This window comes from Hyla sarda, chromosome 6 (assembly GCF_029499605.1).
Source record: "Hyla sarda isolate aHylSar1 chromosome 6, aHylSar1.hap1, whole genome shotgun sequence".
Classification (NCBI taxonomy): Eukaryota; Metazoa; Chordata; class Amphibia; order Anura; family Hylidae; genus Hyla; species Hyla sarda.
In genome coordinates this window covers 280,267,284-280,289,077 of record NC_079194.1, presented here as the reverse complement: position 1 = coordinate 280,289,077, position 21,794 = coordinate 280,267,284, and the positions used below count along the sequence as shown (strand labels likewise).

The 21,794-nt window shown below is 43.1% G+C and overlaps 1 protein-coding gene across 15 annotated transcripts in view; it reads right to left on the bottom strand.

The window, feature by feature from the left end:
* Positions 1-9,132: 9,132 nt before the first annotated feature.
* Positions 9,133-21,794, bottom strand: part of LOC130277126 (protein lin-54 homolog) — a 57,337-nt gene continuing 44,675 nt past the window's right edge. For 5 of the 15 annotated variants that reach the window (XM_056527485.1, XM_056527487.1, XM_056527488.1 and 2 more), the window contains 4 exons: positions 15,500-15,602; positions 13,043-13,201; positions 10,958-11,067; positions 9,133-9,529 (listed from right to left, as the gene is read on the bottom strand). In XM_056527485.1, the coding sequence (XP_056383460.1) occupies positions 9,358-9,529; positions 10,958-11,067; positions 13,043-13,201; positions 15,500-15,602 (544 nt within the window). In that variant the 3' untranslated portion in view covers positions 9,133-9,357. The remainder of the gene's footprint in view (positions 9,530-10,957; positions 11,068-13,042; positions 13,202-15,499; positions 15,603-21,794) is intronic. The other 10 variants (XM_056527478.1, XM_056527481.1, XM_056527480.1 and 7 more) reach the window with 5 other exon arrangements.

The following is a 21,794-nucleotide window of genomic DNA, read 5'->3' as shown; positions in this document are numbered from 1 at the left end:
TAAAAAAAAAACATTCACATGAATGGGATTTTTTTTTAACCGTTTTTAATCCGTTTACAGCCTGCAAGAACGGAAGCGAAACAAGGATAAAAAAAACGGGGACAGACGGCCGTGTGAATGCACCCTAAGACGTAGCTGTAAGAATGCACCCTAAGACGTAGGGGGTTAAAGAACAACACTAATATGGGGTACACGATAATTTTATGGCCTATTCTCTGCCTTCTCTTTTGCAATACTTCTCGGCTAAAAAAAAATACACCAATTACTAATAAGAAGTGCCATCAAAACATTACTTTATTGGTTTTATGATAAAAACCACCACAAAAGAAATGGGATCCCTTGTGCACAAAAAAAATAAATACATAAGTATGCTCCCATTTACACTGTCTGGCTGTTTGCACTTATAGCGTCCTTATATAACACAGCGTAACTACTTAATCCGGCAGTACTGACCCTCGTACATCTCACAATTATTCAATATATGGACAGTGTGTTCTATTTCTCCGCAGTTTGATGAGCACCAAGCGACCAGGTATTACCACCAATATAAATATATGTAAACAAATCACTCACAATGTACTCTCAACACGTTTCTGATAACTATTCCATTAGCGTCCTCAGGAGGGATATTACATAAAAGTTTTACACTTCCCCTGACCTTACATTTAACAGAAGGCAGGAGTATCTAACCCAACATCCAGGAAATCATACAGGCGAGACTATACACAAAACCTGCAGGGTGACCTGTTAAACATAGGGAACTGTAACCATGCTCAAGTAAAAAAAAAAAATTATATTAGCCTCACTTTGTGTTACTAAAATAATAAAATTAAAACAGACATTTAATTTTTTTCACCTTTTCCCCACTATAACAAAATAAACAAATTATAATATAATAATATAAAAAGCCCTGTGTATTATAGAAAAATAATGCAACAATATATGAATAACTACATAAGAAGAAACTTTCTATCTTCCAAATTCATATGTACTTGAAAAACATAAATGTAACCGGCCATGAATGGGCAGAAATGGACCCGCTATAGAAGTAGTAAAATAAACCTTGTTTTATTTCATATCTGTGATTTGTGAATGTGCCACGAAGCAAAATGGCTGGGAACCCCCATCCTCTAATTGTAATGACTCCAGAATTTTTGCTTGCGGTTGTACAACCAAAATAGATGTTTTATGTATGTTAAGATTCTGAGTTTTAAAAATTTTTTGCATTATTAAGTCATAAAATCAATTATTAGTAAACACTGCATTGTGCACTATGGCTTTGCTTAGTTGCAGAAGAAAATAAATAAGATCTGGCCAGCAAAATATATATACGACATCTGTACATATCTCCCTTATTATTATTATGGAATACGTTCTCACAAAGTGTGACAGAAGCAGTCTTGTGCTAATATAGGAGATGTGGCTGTCGTCATCAGATGAGGTGCAGACATAACCTCTGTACAACTTCACTTACATTAATAAAGGGATTATCTTGCTACAATGCATTTCACTGTATTTATACATACAGCATTTCATTAGGTTCTGGCAGGCTATGTGAGAGGTCATCTCTGGTCACATCACGGAATTTGTGATGTACAGAAAACAATATTCATAAAATGGACTATAAATGCATTATGTAAGATCCATAAGGTGCTCACATATTTTTATTTCGTGATATTAGTACAGAAATAATATCATACTCATGAATGGTGTTTTAGTCTGTTCTATAATGTACAGATCTTACTCTGACATCTCACCCCAAAAGCAGGGGGGAAAAAAAGATAACCATCAGGGACTGAAAAGAGGTGAAGAGGGAGCTGCAGAGGATCAGGGTCGGTAAGTATCACTCTTTTTTTTTTTATAGTGGAATACCCCTTTAAAGGGGTACTCCGCCCCTGGCATCTTATCCCCTATCCAAAGGATAGGGGATAAGATGTTAGATCGCCGCAGTGCCGCTGCTGGGGACCCCGGGGTTCGCCGCTGCGGCACCCCGCCTTCATTACTGCACAGAGTGAGTTCGCTCTTTGCGTAATGACGGGCAATACAGGGGCCGGAGCAGCGTGACGTCATGGCTCTGCCACTCATGACATCACGGCCCGTACCCTTAATGCAAGTCTATGGCAGGGGGTGTGACGTCACGAGGGGCGGAGCCATGACGTAACGATGCTCCGGCCCCTGTATTGCCCGTCATTATATGCAGAGCGATCTCGCTCTGCGCAGTAATGATAGCGGGGTGCTGCAGCAGCGATCCCCGGGGTCCCGCTGCGATCTGACATCTTATCCCCTATCCTTCGGATAGGGGATAAGACGTCTAGGGGTGGAGTACTCCTTTAACTCTTAGGATTCTGAATCACAAGAAAACCTTACAGGGCCCCACAGAGCAATATAAAATGAAACAATACAAAGCATTTGGAAGGTTTTCAGACTGCTCAACTTAAATTTTTATTTTTATTTTGTGACATCTATATATTACATACAGTGGAGCTGGGCAAGATACGTATGTAACATATATTCTGGGGTAAGCATCATTCTGTATTGCAGTGAGAAAATTGAAGGAATTTTGACTTTACTGAGTTATCTAGAAATAACTGAAAAGGAGGTTTGTAACCTTCAGGTCGCCCAGAGTAGCTCAATGTTCTAGCACATGGACAGTAGTAGTAGGAAGATCCCCCTGCATGACATCCATATGCCCTAATATCCCATATGAACAATAGACAACCCCTTTAAGTGGAAGCTCTACCATTCAAAAACTGCTTTATACAATAGGCACTCTCAAAGAGGATTTCCAGGAATATTCACTGACAGCTTTAGTATAGGCTGTCAATGTACCATATATACTCGAGTATAAGCCAACCCGAATATAAGCCGAGGCCCCTAATTTCATCCCAAAAACCCAGGAAAAGTTATTGACTCAACTATAAGCCTAGGGTGGGAAATACATCATCCCCCCCATCATTATCCAGACTCCGGTCATTATCACCCAAGTCATCATCACCCTGTCATCATCCCCCCCCTTTATCATCACTGCCTGTCAATCCCCTCAGTGGTCTTCAACCTGCGGACGTCCAGATGTTGCAAGACTACAACTCCCAGAATGCCCGGACAGCCATCGGCTGTCCGGGCATGCTGGGAGTTGTAGTTTTGAAACATCTGGAGGTCCGTAGGTTGAAGACCACTGCGCGGGCCTTCCCCATCATCCAGACCCCCCCCCCCCCTTTAGTTTTCTACTCACCTCACTTCGGTGGGAAGGAAGGGTGAGCTGGTCCGGGCCATCTATGCTGCAGGGACTGTCCGGTGGGGAGGGTTAGTCGTCCTGGGCTTTACATTTCTCCGCTCGATCCGGGCTGGCCCCGGACTAGTGACGTTGCCTTGACGACGATGCACAGGGACGTTCATGCGCATAAAAAAGTCCCTGTGCGTCGTCGTCAAGGCAACGTCACTAATCTGGGGCCGGCCTGGAGCGAGCGGAGAAGAGGGCCTCCCGGTGAAAATGTACACCCCAGAACGACTAACCCTCCCCACCGGACGGTCCCTGCAGCATAGATGGCACAGACCAGCTCACACTTCCTTCCCACCGAGGGGAGGTGAGTAGAAAACTAAAGGAGGGGGGGGGGGGGGCTGGATGATGACGAAGGCCCGCGCAGTGGTATTCAACCTGCAGACCTCCAGATGTTTCAAAACTACAACTCCCAGCAAGCCCGGACAGCCGATGGCTGTCCGGGCATGCTGGGAGTTGTAGTTTTGCAACATCTGGAGGTCCGCAGGTTGAAGACCACTGATGAAGGGATTGACAAGCGGAGAATTCACTCGAGTATAAGCCGAGGGGGGTGTTTTCAGCAGGAAAAATCGTGCTGAAAAACTCTTATACTCGAGTATATACGGTACCATATGTAGGGATTTCTGCCACAGAGCTCCTACTAGTTAGTTTTAGGCTAGGTTCCTATTCAGTTTTTTTTAGCTTTATTTTAGTAAGTATTTTTACAAAAAAAGTGGAAGCAATAGAGAGATTTTTTTTTTTTTTTTTACAATTTTTCTGTTTTGGCCTTAATCATGGCTTTGGAAAAATGAAAATAGGGCCTGAAATACTGTGTGTGAATCCAGCACATTTGTACTTGCAGTTATTTCTGGCACTATGAGTCTGCTCAATTCAGTAATGGCTTATATATTCTTATAAGACTCTTCTAATGTAGCTTAATGAATATGTTTTTCACAATAAACCAGCAAACAGCAAGTCCTTTCTGCAATTCTGGCTCCTTGCTAGGTTTATTAACCCCTTGGGGACCGAGACCATTTTGACCCTAAGGAACAGAGCATTTTTTGCAATTCTGACCACTGTCACTTTAAGCATTAATAACTCTGGGACGCTTGTACTTAGGAATTTGATTCTGAGATTGTTTTTTCATGACATATTCTACTTTATCGATACTTGCATCATTTCTTGGTGATAAATTCCAAAATTCCAACTTTGAAGCTCTCTGCTTGTAAGGAAAATAGACATACCAAATAAATGATATATTGATTCACATTTCCAATATGTCTACTTTATGTTTGCATCAAAAAGTTGACATGTTTTTACTTTTTGAAGACATCAGAGGGCTTCAAAGTTCAGCAGCAATTTTCCAAGTACCGTATTTATCGGCGTATAACACGCACTGGCGTATAACACGCACCCCCATTTTAATAGGGAAATTTAAGTAAAAAAAATAAATACATATAAGATAAATGACAGACTAAATGCCATATCATCCCTCTAACTTTGATTTTGCCTGAACTTCAGTTTGGTCCCCCCTTCCAGTGCCAAATCATATCTCCCCTTTTATCAGTCCGTGTGCCACATTTACACCCCCCCCCTTACCCTCTCATCATTCCCCACTGTCTTATCATTCCCCCACCCCTCTCTTATCATGCCCCCTCTCATCATGCCCCCTTCTCACCATGCCCCCTCTCATCATGCCCTCTTCTCACCATGCCCCCTCTCATCATGCCCCCTTCTCACCATGCCCCCTTCTTACCATGCCCCCTCTCATCATGCCCTCCTCTCACCATGCCCCCTTCTCACCATGCCCCCTTCTCACCATGCCCCCTCTCACCATGGCCCCTCTCACCATGCCCCCTCTCATCTTGCCCCTTTCTCATCATGCCCCCTTCTCACCATGCCCCCCCCCCCCTCACATCATGCCCCCTTTTCATCATCCCCTTTCCCTCCGTTTTTGATATATACATTTTTCCCATCTTCCTTACTTAGCCGCGCTCGGCAGGCCAGGTCCGGTGTCGGGTCTTGCGGGCTGCGGTCAGTGAAGCTGGATGAGTGACGTACTCTGCCGGCTGCATAGCATCAGGGACGTCACTCATCATTCGCTGTATCCGCCGTGGGTCAGTGTGGTCGCCACTGGCAGCCCAACCGCAGCCACCTTAGAATAGTCACAGCGGCAGCAGCATTGAATGAGGGACGTCCCTGATCTTGTGCAGCGGAGCTAGCAGAGGACATCACTCATCCGGCTTCACTGACCGCAGCCGACACCGGACCTGGCCTGCCGAGCGCGGCTAGGTAACGAAGATAAAAAAAAAACAATACAATAAAAAGCAGAGGGGAAAAGAAGGAAAATGTAGAAAAAACAAAGGGGGAGCCGCGCGCTGGTCACTGATTCAAAGTGGCCGCGGCCAGGCTGCTAATCCTTAACAAGCAGCCGCTGCTGCGGCCACTTTGAATCAGTGACAAAAAGATTTATCGGTGTATAACACGCAGGCAGACTTTTTGCCTTGAATGAAAGTTTTAAAAGTGCGTGTTATACGCCGATAAATACGGTAAGTTTCAAAATCTGAATTTTTCAGGGACCAGTTCAGTTTTGAAGTTAATTTGAGGGTCTATATGTTAGAAAAACCCCATAAAGGACCCAATTATGAAAACTGCACCCCTCAACGTATTCAAAATGACATTCAGAAAGTTGTTAACCCTTTAGGTGGTACACAGGAATAGCAGCAAAGTGGAGGTGAAAATTCAAAATCTTCATTTTTTTACACATGTTCTTGTAGACCCATATTTTTTATTTTTACAAGGGATAAAAGATGAAAAAGCCCCCCAAAATATGTAACCCAATTTCTTTCGAGTAAGGAAATACCCCATATGTGGATGTAAAGTGCTTTGTGGGTGCACTAGAGGGCTCAGAAGGGAAGAAGCGACAATGGGATTTTGGAGAGCAAATTTCGCTGAAATGGTTTTTGGGGGGCATGTATAATTTAGGAAGCCCCCATGGTGCCAGAACAGCAAAAAACACCTCACATGGCACACTATTTGGGAAACTACACCCCTCAAGGAACGTAACAAGGTGTGAAGTGAGCATTTACACCCCACTGGTGTTTGACAGATCTTTGTAACAGTGGGCTGTGCAAATGAAAAATAAAATTTTTCATTTTCACAGACCACTGTTTCAAAAATCTGTCACCTGTGGGTTGTTAAGGCTCACTATACCCCTTGTTATGTTCCATGAGGGGTGTAGTTTCCAAAATGGGGTCACATGTGGGTATTTGTTTTTTTGCGTTTATGTCAGAACCGCTGTAACCAGCAGCCACCCCTGTGCAAATCACCAGTTTAGGCCTCAAATGTACGCTCTCACTCCTGAACCTTTTTGTGCCCACAGAGCATTTGTGGGGTATTTCCGTACTTGGGAGAAATTGTGTTACACATTTTTTTTTTTTATTTCCTTTTATCTCTTATGTAAATGAAAAGTATGGGGCAACAGCAGCATGTTAGAATAAAAAATTTAATTTTTTTACACTAACATGCTCTTGTAGACTTACTTTACTTTTTCATAAGGGGTTAAAGGAGAAAAAGCCCCCAAAATTTGTAGCGCAATTTCTCCCAAGTACGGAGATATCCCATGTGTGGCCCTTAACTGTTGCCTTGAAATACGACAGGGCTCTGAAGTGAGAGAGCGCCATGCGCATTTGAGGCCTATATTAGGGATTTTCACAGGGGCGTATCCGGATGCAAGCGTTACACTTGCCTCCTCCACCAAAAATACTGTGTGTCAGTTTTCCACAAACAGGGTGCTTTCAGCTGTTGCAAAACTCCCAACATGCCTGGACAGTCAATTATGTTTTAAATTTTTATTGGGGGGGGGGGGGGGGGGGGCGGGGGGGGGGCAACAGTGTAAGGGTGTAGTGTATATGTAGTGTTTTACTCTTTATTTAGGGTTAGTGTAGAGTATTGTAGTGTTGTTTTTAGGGTACATTCACATGGGCGGGGGTTTACAGTGAGTTTCCCGCTCTAGCAGAAAATTTGCCGCTTTTCAAACTTGAAGCGGCAAACTTGTTGTAAACCCCCACCCATGTGAATGTACCCTGTACATTCACGTGGGGGGGCAAAACTACAGCTCCCAGCATGCACTGACAGACTGTGCATGCTGGGAGTTGTAGTTATGCAACAGCTAGAGGCACACTGGTTGGCATTGGGAAACACTGAGTTAGGTAACTAACTACCGCAGTGTTTCCACACCACTGTCCGTTCTCTAACTCAGTGTTTCCCAACCCATGTGCCTCCAGCTGTTGCAAAACTATAACTCCCAGCATGCATGTTCTCATGCATGCTGGGAGTTATAGTTTTGCAACAGCAGGAGGCACACGGATTGGGAAACACTGAGTTAGGAAACAGACAATGTTTCCCAACCAGTCTGCCTCCAGTTGTTGCCGAACTACAACTCCCAGCATGCCTGGATAGTCTCGGCATGCTTTGAATTGACATCTGGAGCGCTACAGTTTGGAGACCACTGTCCTTCCAGATGTTGCAAAACTACAACTCCCAGCATGCTGAGACTGTCCAGGCATGCTGGGAGTTGTAGTTCTGCAACATCTGAAGGGCCAGATGTTACAGAACTACAACTCCCAGAATGCCTGAACTGTCTGGGCATGCAGAGAGTTGTAGTTTTGCAACATCTGGAAGGACAGTGGTCTCCAAACTGTGGCCCTCCAGATGTTGAAAAATTACAACTCCCAGGATGCCCAGACAGCCTTGTAGTTTTGAAATTCCTAGAAGCAGTAATGAAGATCACTTTACGGCAATTTTCACTGCTGAATCTGGGACACCGCCACCGCCTCCACTTGCCTGCCGCCTCCTGTCAGCTGCCGGTCCCTGGTCCCCACGTAAACCAAGGTAACTGCTGCCAGTGGTCCCCGCCACATCCACGGCCCCCGCACACCGCCACCATCTTCCCCCGCTCTGCCCCGACATCCAGGGGCGGGCAGAGTGGGGGAAATGAACTTTCATCCCCGCCCCTGCCAAGCGATTCGCCGGTCAGTCCTGATCAGCCAATCGCAGGGGATAGGAGGAGGTGGCACGCTGCCACCTCGCTCCTATCCTTCAGGGGGAGATTTATCAGAACTTGTGTAGAGAGAGAGTAGTGCAGTTGCCCATAGAAACCAATCAGATCACTTATTTCATTTTTCACAGGTCTCTTTAAAAATGAAAGAAGCAATCTTATTGGTTGCCATGGGCAGTGCCATGCACAGTTTTTGTATGTATATGTTGTATATTAGTGTCCAGATTGAGTGCAAAGCCTCTAAAGACAATCTTTACAGCTGATTCACAAATAACACAATATATGATATATATCTTTACTATAGTCAAATATTTTATGTTTATGAACATATTAATAAATAGTAGCATCCAAGCCCAGAACTTACATGCACCAATCCAAAAAGTCCAACTCATTGTAGTTTGGAGAACACTGTTTTGTCTCCGGAAAGAAGTATTAAAGGGGTACTCCACTGGAACTGGAAAACATTTTTTTCAAATCAACTGGTGCCAGAACATTAAACAGATTTGTAAATTACTTCTATTACTTATCAGATGCTGTATGTTCCAGAGGAAGTTCTTTTCTTTTTGAATTTCCTTTCTGTCTGACCACAGTGCTCTCTGCTGACACCTCTCTTCATTTAGGATCTGTCCAGAGTAGGAGCAAATCCCCATAGCAAACCTATACTGCTCTGGACAGTTGCTGACATGGATAGAGGGGTCAGCAGAGAGCACTGTGGTCAGACAGAAAGGAAATTCAAAAATAAAAGAACTTCCTCTGTATTATACAGCAGCTGATAAGTACTGGAAGGATTAAGATTTTGAAATAGAAGTAATTTACAAATCTGTTTAACTTTCTGGCACCAGTTGATTTAAAAAAAAAAATTTTTCCAGGGGAGTACCCCTTTAAAAAGAAAACATTCTTAACATTGTACTAATTCTTACACTGTTCCTTACACCTAATAACATCAACTGAGATAGCTTATGTAAGAGAGTAAAACAGCTGCAAGCGTTGTATAAGCGCTATATACTGAGTAACTATGTGAGTAGACCATGAATAGCTTCCTTTAGGTCGGGTCTTTCTGTAGCATCTGTTCTAAGCATTTACCAAATTCTTCAATTATCATCTTCTCCGCATTGCTGGCTGAATACTGCTCACTCTCTGCTACTTCAGCCCGTGCTAAAAGACAGACGCATGCTGCTCTCACAACTTCTATGGAAGCACAAGTCCGTAAAATGCTATAAGAAAAAAGTACCGTGGCTGTAACTGATATACACTGTCTCTTGTACTGTGTATAATTCACATGTATCACTAAGACAAAGGCTACACTGCAACATTTATTGACAGCTACAGTCCACAGGATTGCATACAAATCAGATTATTACTGTGGGCTGCAGCTGGAGCTAAAAGGGGTACTCCACTGACTAAATGTTCTGAACGCTGTTTTAGTGCTGCGGGAGTCAGCCACGCCCCTCGTGACCTTACGGCCATGCCCCCTCACTGCAAGTCTATGGGAGGGGGCTTGCCGTCACGCCGCATGCCATTGACTTGCATTGAGGGGGTGTGATCATGAAATCACAAGGGGTAAGTCCGACCTCTGCAGGGCGAAAACAGCGTTCGGAACATTTATTTCCGAACGCTGGCCAGTGGAGTACCCCTTTAAAGGGGTACTACGGCGCTTAGACATCTTATCCCCTATCCAAAGGATAGGAGATAAGATGCCAGATCGCGGGGGTCCCGCCACTGGGGACCCCCGTGATCTTGCACGCCGCACCCCGTTAAAATCAGTCCCCAGAGCGTGTTCGCTCCGGGTCTGATTACTGCCGATCACGGGGCCAGAGCGTTGTGACGCCCCCTCCCATAGGCTTGCATTGAGGGGGCGGAGCGTGATGTCACACGGGGCGGAGCCTTGACCTCACATCCGGCCCCGTGATCGACAGTAATCAGACCTGGAGCGAACATGCTCCGAGGACTGATTTTAACGGGGTGCGGCATGCAAGATCACGGGGGTCCCCAGTGGCGGGACCCCCGCGATCAGGCATCTTATCCCCTATCCTTTGGATAGGGGATAAGATGTCTAAGCACCGGAGTACCCCTTTAAGTACTCATTCACACTACGGAATCTCAGCCCCATTTTATTCTGGAGCAGGTGACTGCAAAACAGGCCGGCGCAAGGAGCGCACGGAAATGTGCCACCTCAATAGACAGCAATGCCTTTCGGTATTTCTAGGTCAGAATGATTGGAATGATTTTTTTCATGCAATATGTCACATTTATAGAGCCCCTCTGGTACTCTTTTAACCTCCCTCCAACAGAAAGTGACTCCATTTTGCCAACTACATCCCTCATAGATTTCACCTAAGGGTGTAGTGAACATTTTCACCCAAGAAGTGTTTAACAGTGGGCTGCAAAAAATTAAGAATTTACTTTTTATCGGAATAACATGAAGTTTTAGTAGATTTTAAATGTTTAAAGAAGCTCCAAATATGGAGCTTTACTTCGATTATGTTATAATAATTGCAAGTAAGGAGAGCAGGTAGCACTGTACATGAATAGTAAGTTAGAAGAAAGCACATGGTTTATAAGATCCTCTCCTTACTGTCCAGATATAATGTGACCCCTGTCACTTATAATTGATCAAATATAGTTCTATACCATATTCATACCTCTCTGTATCTGCATATTGCTGCTTATTTTCAAGAAATACGCGGTCAGGATGCTCTTCATAATTTTTACATGAGATACATTTACACATAGAGGAGCACATATTTTTAGCCTACAATAAATCAGGGGAAAAAAATTCCTAAAATAAACCTTTTTCACGAAATACATGGACATTACAGTATACAGCAGTGCTTGTCAAAGTGGTGCCCCCTAGTTTTTCATTATGCGCAGGTTAAGCAGGTTTTCATAGAAGTTATAATAGGCTGCACAGCCTTTTCTCTGCCCCACCTTGTCCTATGTAAAAAATTTAATTGCCTCTTAGCTACAAAATCACCTAGATACCATAGTTGCCATTGAATGCAGCATCTAGGGGGTTAAACAAACATATTTCTGATCTCAGCTGCTGACGATGAATGTCAGGTAAAGTTACCAGCCGGTACTAGGTAAAAAAAAAAACTAGAACATTATTTTTGAAAAATTTAAATATAATTGTTTAACCCCTTAAAGAGGTATTCCAGGAAAAAACGTTTTTTTTTATATATATCAACTGGCTCCAGAAAGTTAAACAGATTTGTAAATTACTTCTATAAAAAAATCTTAATCCTTTCACTAATTTTCAGCTGCTGAAGTTGAGTTGTTGTTTTCTGTCTGGTAACAGTGCTCTCTGCTGATATCTCTACTTGTCTCGGGAACTGCACAGAGTAGAAGAGGTTTGCTATGGGGATTTGCTTCTAAACTGGGCGGTTCACGAGACACGTGTCATCAGAGAGCACTTAGACAGAAAAGAACAACTCAACTTCAGCAGCTCATAAGTACCGAAAGGATTAAGATTTTTTAATATAAGTAATTTACAAAACCCCCATGGTGCCAGAACAGTGGGCCCCCCCACTTGTGACCCTATTTCGGAAACTACACCCCTCACGGAATGAAAAAAGGGGTGCATTTACACCCCACTGGCATTTGACAGATCTTTGGAACTGTATTCATGGACCACTGTTCAAAAAATTGTGTACGCAGCATATTCTTGCCGCTCGGCAGATTTCTCGCAACATCAAATACGCTGCGTGTGACCCTACCCTAAAACTGACATGCAAACTTTATTCTATGGGTTAGTTAAAACTTGGATAATTTTACGATAAGTAAAAAATAAATAAATAAATAAAAAGAACTGAACTCTGTTCATTGCTATGTTCTGACCCCTATAACTTTTTTTTGTGCCATGAGCTATAGATTTTATTGTTACCACTGTTTGTGTAGCTGCTGGGGCTGGTAGCTATGTCTCTGTCCTGCCGTCTCTGTCCTGCACACTGGAGAGGAGTCTTAGACTTGCCATGTGGCACCTGTGACCCCTCCCACTGTGGCTTCCTGATTCAGGTGTGTGTGTGGGGGGGGGTTTAGGGATTCTCCTGTGCCAGAATTGGTGTATTTTCGAGGAGAGGGGGACCTGTCATACTGAAGTGCTCCATTCTCCAGGCAGCCTTAATCTGGCCCTGGTGCTGGTGAAAGTGCACTAAACAGGCTGACTCTGTGCTGGGGGTGATTTACACAGTACGGTACTATATATGGCATATGGAAGAGAGAAGGGGTTAGTAATGCAATGGGTTTGAAAGAAAGAAACAACAGTAGCAATGAAGGCTCACTGGTATTTACAGCAGATTGCAAACAAAGGAGACACCTAGTGGCCAAGAGCTTAGGGCAGTTTTTCTTGGATAAAGAGTTATTTTTGGTAAATGAAGTGATTTACTAACATGATAGTAATTACATGGGCTCTCAAAGGGAGGGAATATATTTGAAACGACAGTGCCCATTTTAAAGAGTAATGGATCTTAGAAGGCAAAGAGACAAAAACCAAAATAGGTTGCCTCCTAAAGGGGTTAAAATTGATGTAATGAGGTTTATTGATGTAATGAAGACACATACCTTGTGCATGTACGCATTAGATGCACACAAACTGTGCTGTCTGTGAGACAGTGATACTCTGCACTCAGCTACATTATTGAAGCAATTCTACTTTAAACTAAGAAACATTCACTTAGTAAGATTGCTGCAAAATATCTTCTTACCTACGAACCTCTAACTATACTAACCTCATGGCATTCACAGTAATTTTTAAGACACCCAGATCTCTTGCAGCTGCATCTCTTTGTATGTCTAGGATTGACATCACCAGTTTTTAATTTTCCAATCTTAGACAAGAAAGCTTCTGGATTCTTATCTAAATACGCCTTGAAGAAAGGAGAGGATATCTACATGGAGTGTAATAGTCTGTACATACAATAACAATCTAAATATCTAAAAATCTAAACTAAATATCTATCTAACAATAAAAAAAGCCACATAGATGAAGTCTGGGTGCTTATGGTACATAAGTGCGACTAAGTGTTACAAACTGAACATGACACGTATCCTAAACAGTCCCACCAGGGCCAGACTGGCCTACCTGGATACCAGGAAGTTTCCCAGTGGGCTGCTTAAATCCATGACACAGTGGGCTGCAGATCCACGGTTTCCTTTTTTCTGGTACCAGATATTTGGCATGTACGCAAGGAAGCAGAGTCCTTCTATAGTCTCGTTCACATTGCCTTCGGACTCTGCTATTCGGAGTTCCGTCGACAATCCGGCCAAAAGGATGGGAGTTCAGTGGAGGAAAAAATAGTGCAAGTTCCATTTTTTTCTTTTCCTGTAAAATTACCGGGTCACTGACGGACCCCATGAAAGTGAATGGGGTCTATCATGACTCGGTAGTAGCCGTTTGTATCTGACCCGTTTCAGGTTCTGATCAGCTCAGAAGAAAAAAAAAGCCGATCGGACCCTTAACGGGTTGGATGCAAACGGCCGTGTGAACCTAGCCTATCACATGAAGCTAGCCAGCCTCAGGATTTTGTGCACATAAAGCCCTGAGGCTGGTTAGCATACTTGAGTTCAACCACCATTCCCTCTCCCCCGTGAGGCAGTGTGTAAGCTGCCAATCAAGACCAGAGTGAGTCAGTCAAATGTGAAGTAAAGTGGATAGTTCTGGGAGGGGTGGGGGGCCTAATTTGAGATCTGTATTAGTTTTGGGGATCTGCATTTATTAATTGGTGTCTAGTGTGGGGTCTGTATTAATGTAGTGGTCAAGTCTTCTGTGTGTATTAGTTTAAGAAACACAAGTCAAACGCAAAGCCCATGGTCATATTCGGCTCACCCTGTCATTTTATGGGGCCTGTGAGATCTCACCCAGACCTCACAGGCCACACAGAATCATATATCGATGCCTTTTCTCTCTGCTTCTTTCACGCCTCTGCAAAGCGCTGTTTGAGTTTTCTACATCTGCTGTGTCTCATAAGTAGTAGGTGCAGTCAGTGCTTGGCAGAGGGTGTGGAGCACAGTGGATGTAAAGGATGCAGCTAGTGTTGTGCAGGTGGAGCAGAAGCAGCCATCCAGACCACGAGGGCCTACATCTTGGATAGGGGTGGTATATGGGGCCAGTGTGGGGGACCTAACTACCACATGGGGGCAATGTGGGTCTATATTAGAGGTCTGATCTGAATAAGTCAATAGGGGTCTGGTCTGGGGTCTGTATTCATTTAGGGGTCTGGTCTGTATAAGTTTATAGTGGTTTGGTCTGGGTCTGTATGAATTTAGGAGTCTGAGGTCTGTATTTTTAAGGGTGCTGGCTGGTGGGGGGCTCTATATTAATTTAGAGGGTCTGGTCTGAGGTCTGTATTTTTTAGGGGGTCTGGTATGTATTTATTTAAAGGGGTACTCCACTGCCCCAGTGTCCAGAACATTTTGTGACTCCCACGCGCCCTCCCATAGACGTGCACTGAGGGGGCGTTGCGTGACATCATGAGGGGCGTGGCCGTGATGTCACGATCCCTGCAGCCCGCACCCAGCGTTCGGAACAAAACGTTCTGGACGCTGGGGAAGTGGAGTACCCCTTTAAGGATCTGTCATCTGAAGTGCCTCTAAGAAAAAAGGGGATGACTACAAAGGTGAGGGACCAAAGAAGGTTTTAGCAGCAGACTCTGCAGTCATCAGAAATCTTCATGAAACACGACGCAACGGACTATACTAGACTAACAGCCTTACTAGACTATACCCAGTACAAGCAAGTTAGTGTAGACTAGCCTAATCATTATTTACCTTTTTATTGTGTTACAAAAAATAAGTCTGGTAGATAAAAACAGTTATCCCAGTACAGCTCAGAGTCTTAGAATAATGTAACCATGTCTCCTGTAATGTTTAATAAATAAATAACATCCCCAAAGTCTAGTTTTATTACAACTCTCCTTATTCAATCCCTTTTTAACATTTCATTTTGCAGGTGATAAATACAATGTTGTCCTTCGTTCTAGATGGACAAACTCTTTATATACTCTTTATATAACATCTGTGGAAGGTGTTAAAATGGGGACGTTTAACACAGATCTAAAAAGTTTTAGCAAAAGACCAGTCAGATAGGATGAAAAACAGTGCAGAATAGTGTCCGTGAGACCACAGGGTAGGAGGTTAGCATGTTTATTAGTTATACATATATCACACTGTTACCACGTTTGCCTTACCTTCATAGCCTTGTGCCGTTCAGACTCATGGTTTATATTATTGTAACAGTTACTACAGTTGCAGTTGCTGCAGAATTCACCATTTGCAAAGCATTCACAATAACTATATGGAATATAAGGAAATAATATTTGATACTAGGATAAAAACTATTACAATGGTTATGAACAGCTGGCACAGCTCTCTGCTAAACCATTTTTGGTAATTTTGTCTTCCCCAAAAAACAGTAAAACACAACAAAAAATATATATAAATTTGGTATCCTTGTCCCACAGATCAAATTTAAAGGGGTATTCCGTTTTCCCGCGATCTCGGTACAGCCCCCAGCCTTCTGTGTCGGGTGCTGCCTCAGGATGGGTACTTTATATCATGGCTACGCCTCCTAGTGATGTCATGCCACGCCCCCTACATTAATCTCTATGCCTCAGAGGGGGATGTGACATCATGGCCATGCCCCCTAGTGACATCAAACCATGCCCCCTCCATTCATGTTTATGTTTTGCTTGGTCCTGTGAAGGAAGCTTAGGCAAAAACCTTCTCCTGCTGCATGCAGGTCCAGTTGCAAGAATCTTGGTTGGGATTGCGACGATCATAGCACAGAGGATTTCACCCAAGACAGGGCATTAGTTAAGTATTCAGTTTTCTGCTCTGAAAGCAGAATCAACCATTCAGTGGTGGAGAACAAGCTAAACAAGGACCCTTCCATTCACACTTATATTTTTGTGGGCTTTAAAAAGTACCTGTCACCAAATAAACTTTTCTAAACTAACTCAGGCTATGTTCCCTAACTCTCTTCCTTCCCTTAATTTTTTTTAGAGCTTTAAAAAGCTGTGTTTTTTACCTTTATTCTTGCTCACATAGTGTAATCTCCCAGGAGGAGAAAGTGGGTGTCAGTGATGTCATGCCTGCTGGGGGACCACTTCCGCCCTCACATGGTTGCAGTGCTGTGATGAATAGAAGACCTCAAGCTCTGTGTATGTTTCAGTGAGGCTCTATGCAGCTTTCAGTGTGGCTCTGTGCAGCTGTCAATCAAGCTCAGCGCAGAGAAGCACTTCGCACTCCCTGAGTTTGGTCTCCTGCCTGACTGGGAGGAGACCAAACTCACTGTATTAATTGTGGCAAGAAAAAGAACAGAACCAATTAGTGGCCATTTTTTCTATTACATTTGAAACATATTTATGTTGATAACTTGAAAAGCAAGTGAATGGGAAAGTGTTTGCTAATTACACAAGGAATACTATATTAAAAGTTTTATTTGGTGACAGGTATTCTTTAACCCCTTAAGGACATTTTCACCTTAAGGACTCAAAACAATCTTTGTTTATGCATTTTCCTCCTCATCTTCTAAAAATCCTAACACTTCAATTTTGCACCTACAGACCCATATAACATAATCTGCGGTGAAACAAAAAAAAAATATTTGTGGGGTGAAATTAAGAAAAAAAATGCCATTTTGCTAATTTTGGGGCTTCCGTTTCTACGCAATGCACTTTTCGGTAAAAATTACTTTATTCTATAGGTCCATACCGTTACAGGGATACCCAATTTATGTAGGTTTTATTTATTTTACTACTTTAAAAAAATTATAACTACATGCACCAAAATTAGTATGTTTAAAATTGTCATCTTCTTTTTGCACGTATGGGGCTAAATGAAGGCTTATTTTTTGCGCCGTGGTCTGTAGTTTTTATCGGTTCCATTTTTGTTTTGATTGGACTTTTTGACCACTTTTTAATTAATATTTTTATGGAATATGAAGTTACCAAAAATTCACTATTTTGGACTTTGGTATTTTTTTACGTGTACGCCATCGACCGTGCGGTTTAGCTAACCTTATATTTCAATAGTTCGGACATTTACACATGCGGCGGAACCACATGATTATTTTTTTTATTACATTATTTATTTAAAAAATAGAAAAGGGGGGTGATTTTAATTTTTATTGGGTGGGGGGGGGGCTTATTCACATGTATTCTCTTTTTATTTTTTTGTAACACTTTTTTTTTTTTTAGCCCCCTTAGGAGGCTGTACTATGCAATCTTTTGATTGCATACACTGTTCAATGCTATGTCATAGCATAGCATTGATCAGTGTTACCGGTGCTCTGCTGCTCTAGCCTGCTGCGCAAACATGGAGCAGTAGATCGCAGATTGGACGACGAGGAGGCAGGTGAGGACCCTCCTGTCATCCAGTAAGCTGATCGGTACATCGCGATTCTGTCGCGATAGTCCCGATCAGCTCCACTGAGCTGCCGGGATAGTTTCATTTTCCGTTTAGACGCCGTGATCAACTTTGATCGCAGCGTCTAAAGGGTTAAGGCCAGGCATTGGCCCGATCGGCGGTGCCCGGCATTAGCCGTGGATTCTGGCTGCCCGTAGCAACCGGGACTCATGGGGTTTGACCCGTTCTCCGCTTGTAAGAATGGTGTAAACCCTGTTAACGGGACACAGGATGTACAGGTACGTCCTGAGTCCTTAAGGACTCGGGAACGGGGGCGTACCCGTATTCTCTGCATCCTTAGGGGGTTAAGCATTTGAATCACAGTGAACCAATCTGGTAGGGTCTCCACAGCAGAGTTTTATCTAAATGAACTGTGACTTTACATCACCGCTAGCGACCATAGTGCAAGAAGCACATCAAAGGCTTTCGGCACATTCCACCTAAAAACTGTAACTCTGAACTAAGTGAACTGAATATCTGGATTCTGCACAGTGACTTCTAGTAAAGTTTAGCCCTATTTGCTAGTTAAATGGTGATCAGATCCTTTTTGCTACACCCAACTAGGGCTGCAACGATTAATCGATGTAATCGATAAAATTCGATAATGGGATTTGTTGTCGACGAATCCCGTTATCGAATAATCGGCCGATTTGTTGCAAAGGGACGCCGGGCGCTGGCAGTCATGAGGCTTAACAGTACCTGACCCCTGACCCCCAGTGCCAGAGCCCAGTGAGCTGCTGCTCACGGCTCTGGAGCTGCACACCAAGCTGCTGGAGACTGGCAGGCAGCTGCCCCGGCTCCGGGACTACTTTTACAATCCCGGCAACTTTGAGAGGCCAACGGCAGGGGCTCTGCCCGTAGCAGGCATCAGTAACCCCAGCGGCGGTGGACAGCTGAGTGAGTGACCCAGTGACAGGGGTCGGGGCATGCTGAGGGCGGCTGTCAGCTGGGCTGCGGATATTCCCGTGTGGAAGGAGATAATGACAGATGGGTGGCTGCCCCAATACACTGGGATGTGTAGGGTGGAAGCCATGTTGGTGTGTGTCTCTGTCATTACAGTCTGCAATAGTAAGCTTGGTGGGGCCAGTATCAGTGTGTGTCACCACTGCTGTGCCCCTACTATGTGTATAGCCTATGTGACATCATAACATGGGTCTGGTGGTGCCAGTATCAGTGTATAGTGTGAATCACACACACACTGCTATACACATGGGGGGTACATGCAGGGCATTGCACCCTAGTGTCTTCTGCATACACTAGGGTGCAATGCTCTGCACATACCCCCATGTGTATAGCAGTGTGTGTGTACTACTACTGGGTATGTGCAGAGCATTGCACCCTAGTGTCTGTAGTACACAAAAATAAAAATAAGTTTTAGGCTTCTTTCACACTGCCGTTATAACACGGCAGTATGATGGTCTTTGGGGGAGCTGGGCAAAATAGCGGGAGAAAAATTACTGCTTGCACCATCTTTTTTCCCCACTATTCCCATCTGAAAACAACAGCGCCCAATGGCCTCCATAATAGTAAATAGTCGAGACTCGTTGTTGCCCATTGCTCCCAGTCACAAAAAGCCCATTAAAGTCACACAAAAAAACTTTAATGGCCATTCTCGACAGGGTGCCATACTTTTCCTACTGCAATACTAAAAAAGTAAAAAAATAAATGTTTACATATTTAATAATGGCTAACTGTCTGAACTATTAAAATGTAAGTGAATTATTAACATTTTATTTTAATAGTTCAGACAGTTACCCATGCAGCAATATAAAATTTACACCGGTTGCTGTGCAGGATCATTAATAATGATTCTGTACAGCAACCAGTGTAACCGTAAAAAAAAAAAAAAAGTCCAAAATTGCTGCTGTTTGGTCACATCACATGCTAGAAACTTTTAATATGGCCATTGTACATAATTTTTCAAGTAGAATCAGTGAAACCTCTTTTTTTTTTAATTTTTTCCCATTAAAGGGGCACTCCCGTGGGAAACTTTTTTTTTAAATCCACTGGTGCCAGAAAGTAAAAGTTCCATTTTAGGAACTGTCCAGATCGGCCTAGGTTTGCTATGGGGATTTTCTCCGTCTCTGGACAGTTCCTAAAATGGACAGCAGAGGTCAGCAGAGAACAGTGTGGTCATGACATCTGAGGAAATGCATATTTTTGGGGGATTTCTCTTTAGTATACAGCCCCTAAAAAGTACTGGAAGGATTAAGATTTTTTTTATAGAAGTGATTTACAAATTTGTTTAACTTTTTGGCCAGTTGATTAACCAGTTGATTAAACCAGTTGATTAAAAAAAAAAGTTTTCCACGGGAGTACACTTTTAATCAATTAATCGATGGAATAATCGACCAACTAATCGATTTTAAAAATAATCGTTAGCTGCAGCCCTACACTCAATATAGGAACATTTCCAGACTTCTCACCACGTGTACCTTGAGGTTAATGGGGTACTCCGGTGAAAACCTTTTTTCTTTTAAATCAACTGTTGCCAGAAAGTTAAACAGATTTGTAAATTACTTCTATTAAAAAATCTTAATCCTTCATGTACTTATTAGCTGCTGAATACTACAGAGGAAATTCTTTTCTTTTTGGAATTCTCTCTGATGACATCAAGAGCACAGTGTTCTTTGCTGACGTCATTATAATAATAATAATAATAACTCTTTATTTATTGTTGTCCTTAGTGGGATGTGAACCCAAGGCCCCAGCACTGCAAGGCAGCAGTGCTAACCACTGAGCCACCATGCTGCCCTTAGCATACATTTGCTATGCATGGTTGCTAAAATGGACAGAGATGTCAGCAGAGAGCACTGTGCTTGTGATGTCATTAGTGTTCCAAAAAGAAAGGAATTTCCTCTGTAGCATTCAGCAGCTAATAAGTACTGGAAGGATTAAGATTTTTTTAATAGGAGTAATTACAAATATGTTTCACTTTCTGGCACCAGTTGATTTAAAAGAAAAAAGGTTTTCACCGGCCCCCTGTTATAAAGGTTGCACAGGCTCACAGTTTAACAAGACCACATTGCCATATGTCACACTACCACTGTATACAGTTTAGTTTACCAGAAGTACTACTACCCTCGGCTGACCTGGACTACTTCACCTATCCTACAAGTGAGCACCACATCATTATCCTGTTGTCTCAGACAGTATTGTTTTTTTTTTTAACTGATGCTGCAGTTTTTGAGAAAAAGCTAGAAGTGGATCCAGCAGCAAACATCAGTATAGGTCCTTCCTGTATATTTCCCATTCCTTTTAAATCCACATCCAGCTTTCTCTTATTAAAATTACTATAATACTTCTCATATAATTGAGGATTTTCCTAGTAGAGTGACGGAAAATATTGATTTTATTAAGACAGGAGGCGAATATCAGAATGCATTATCCTTCTTTATTTTGCCCATTAGCAGAAAGAATGACAGTGTTAAACATAAAAAGAAAAAGAAAACACAGGTGTCCAAGCACCTAGTAACCATAGCAACTCCCTCCTCCATCCCACCAATCCAAGCATAGACTGCCCTATATAACCAAGCTGCAGCCCCTCCTCCTCCTCTTTCTTTATGCCGTGACTAAGTCCAGCATCGAAACTGCAGAACTCGCGCGACGGCGTCCACACGGAGGATCTTGAACCAATAACGCAGAACGTCAATCTTCAAACAGGAACGATCAACCGGATAGGTCACGCAGCTGACCCCAACAAAGAACCATGGCAAGGCAGAACCATTCTTCAATATCCTGAAAACAACAAAGGTTATAAATAATAACGGGTAGGGGAAACGGGTGGGATGATATTCGCCTCCTGTCTTAATAAAATCAATATTTTCCGTCACTCTACTAGGAAAATCCTCAATTTTATTGCAGACAGGAGGCTCATATCAGAATGCATGTTCAAAGCACAGTACATAGAGAAGCATCATAAATCCATCACAATACAGACATAGACACATGTACAGTAGGTTTAAAATAGAACGTACGGAATGTATCCTCAGACGACCAGTCGGCCGCCCTCAAGAGTTCCGAAAGCGAGCCACCCGTCTGAAAGACTTTGGTCGACATCGCACTCCTAGTGGAGTG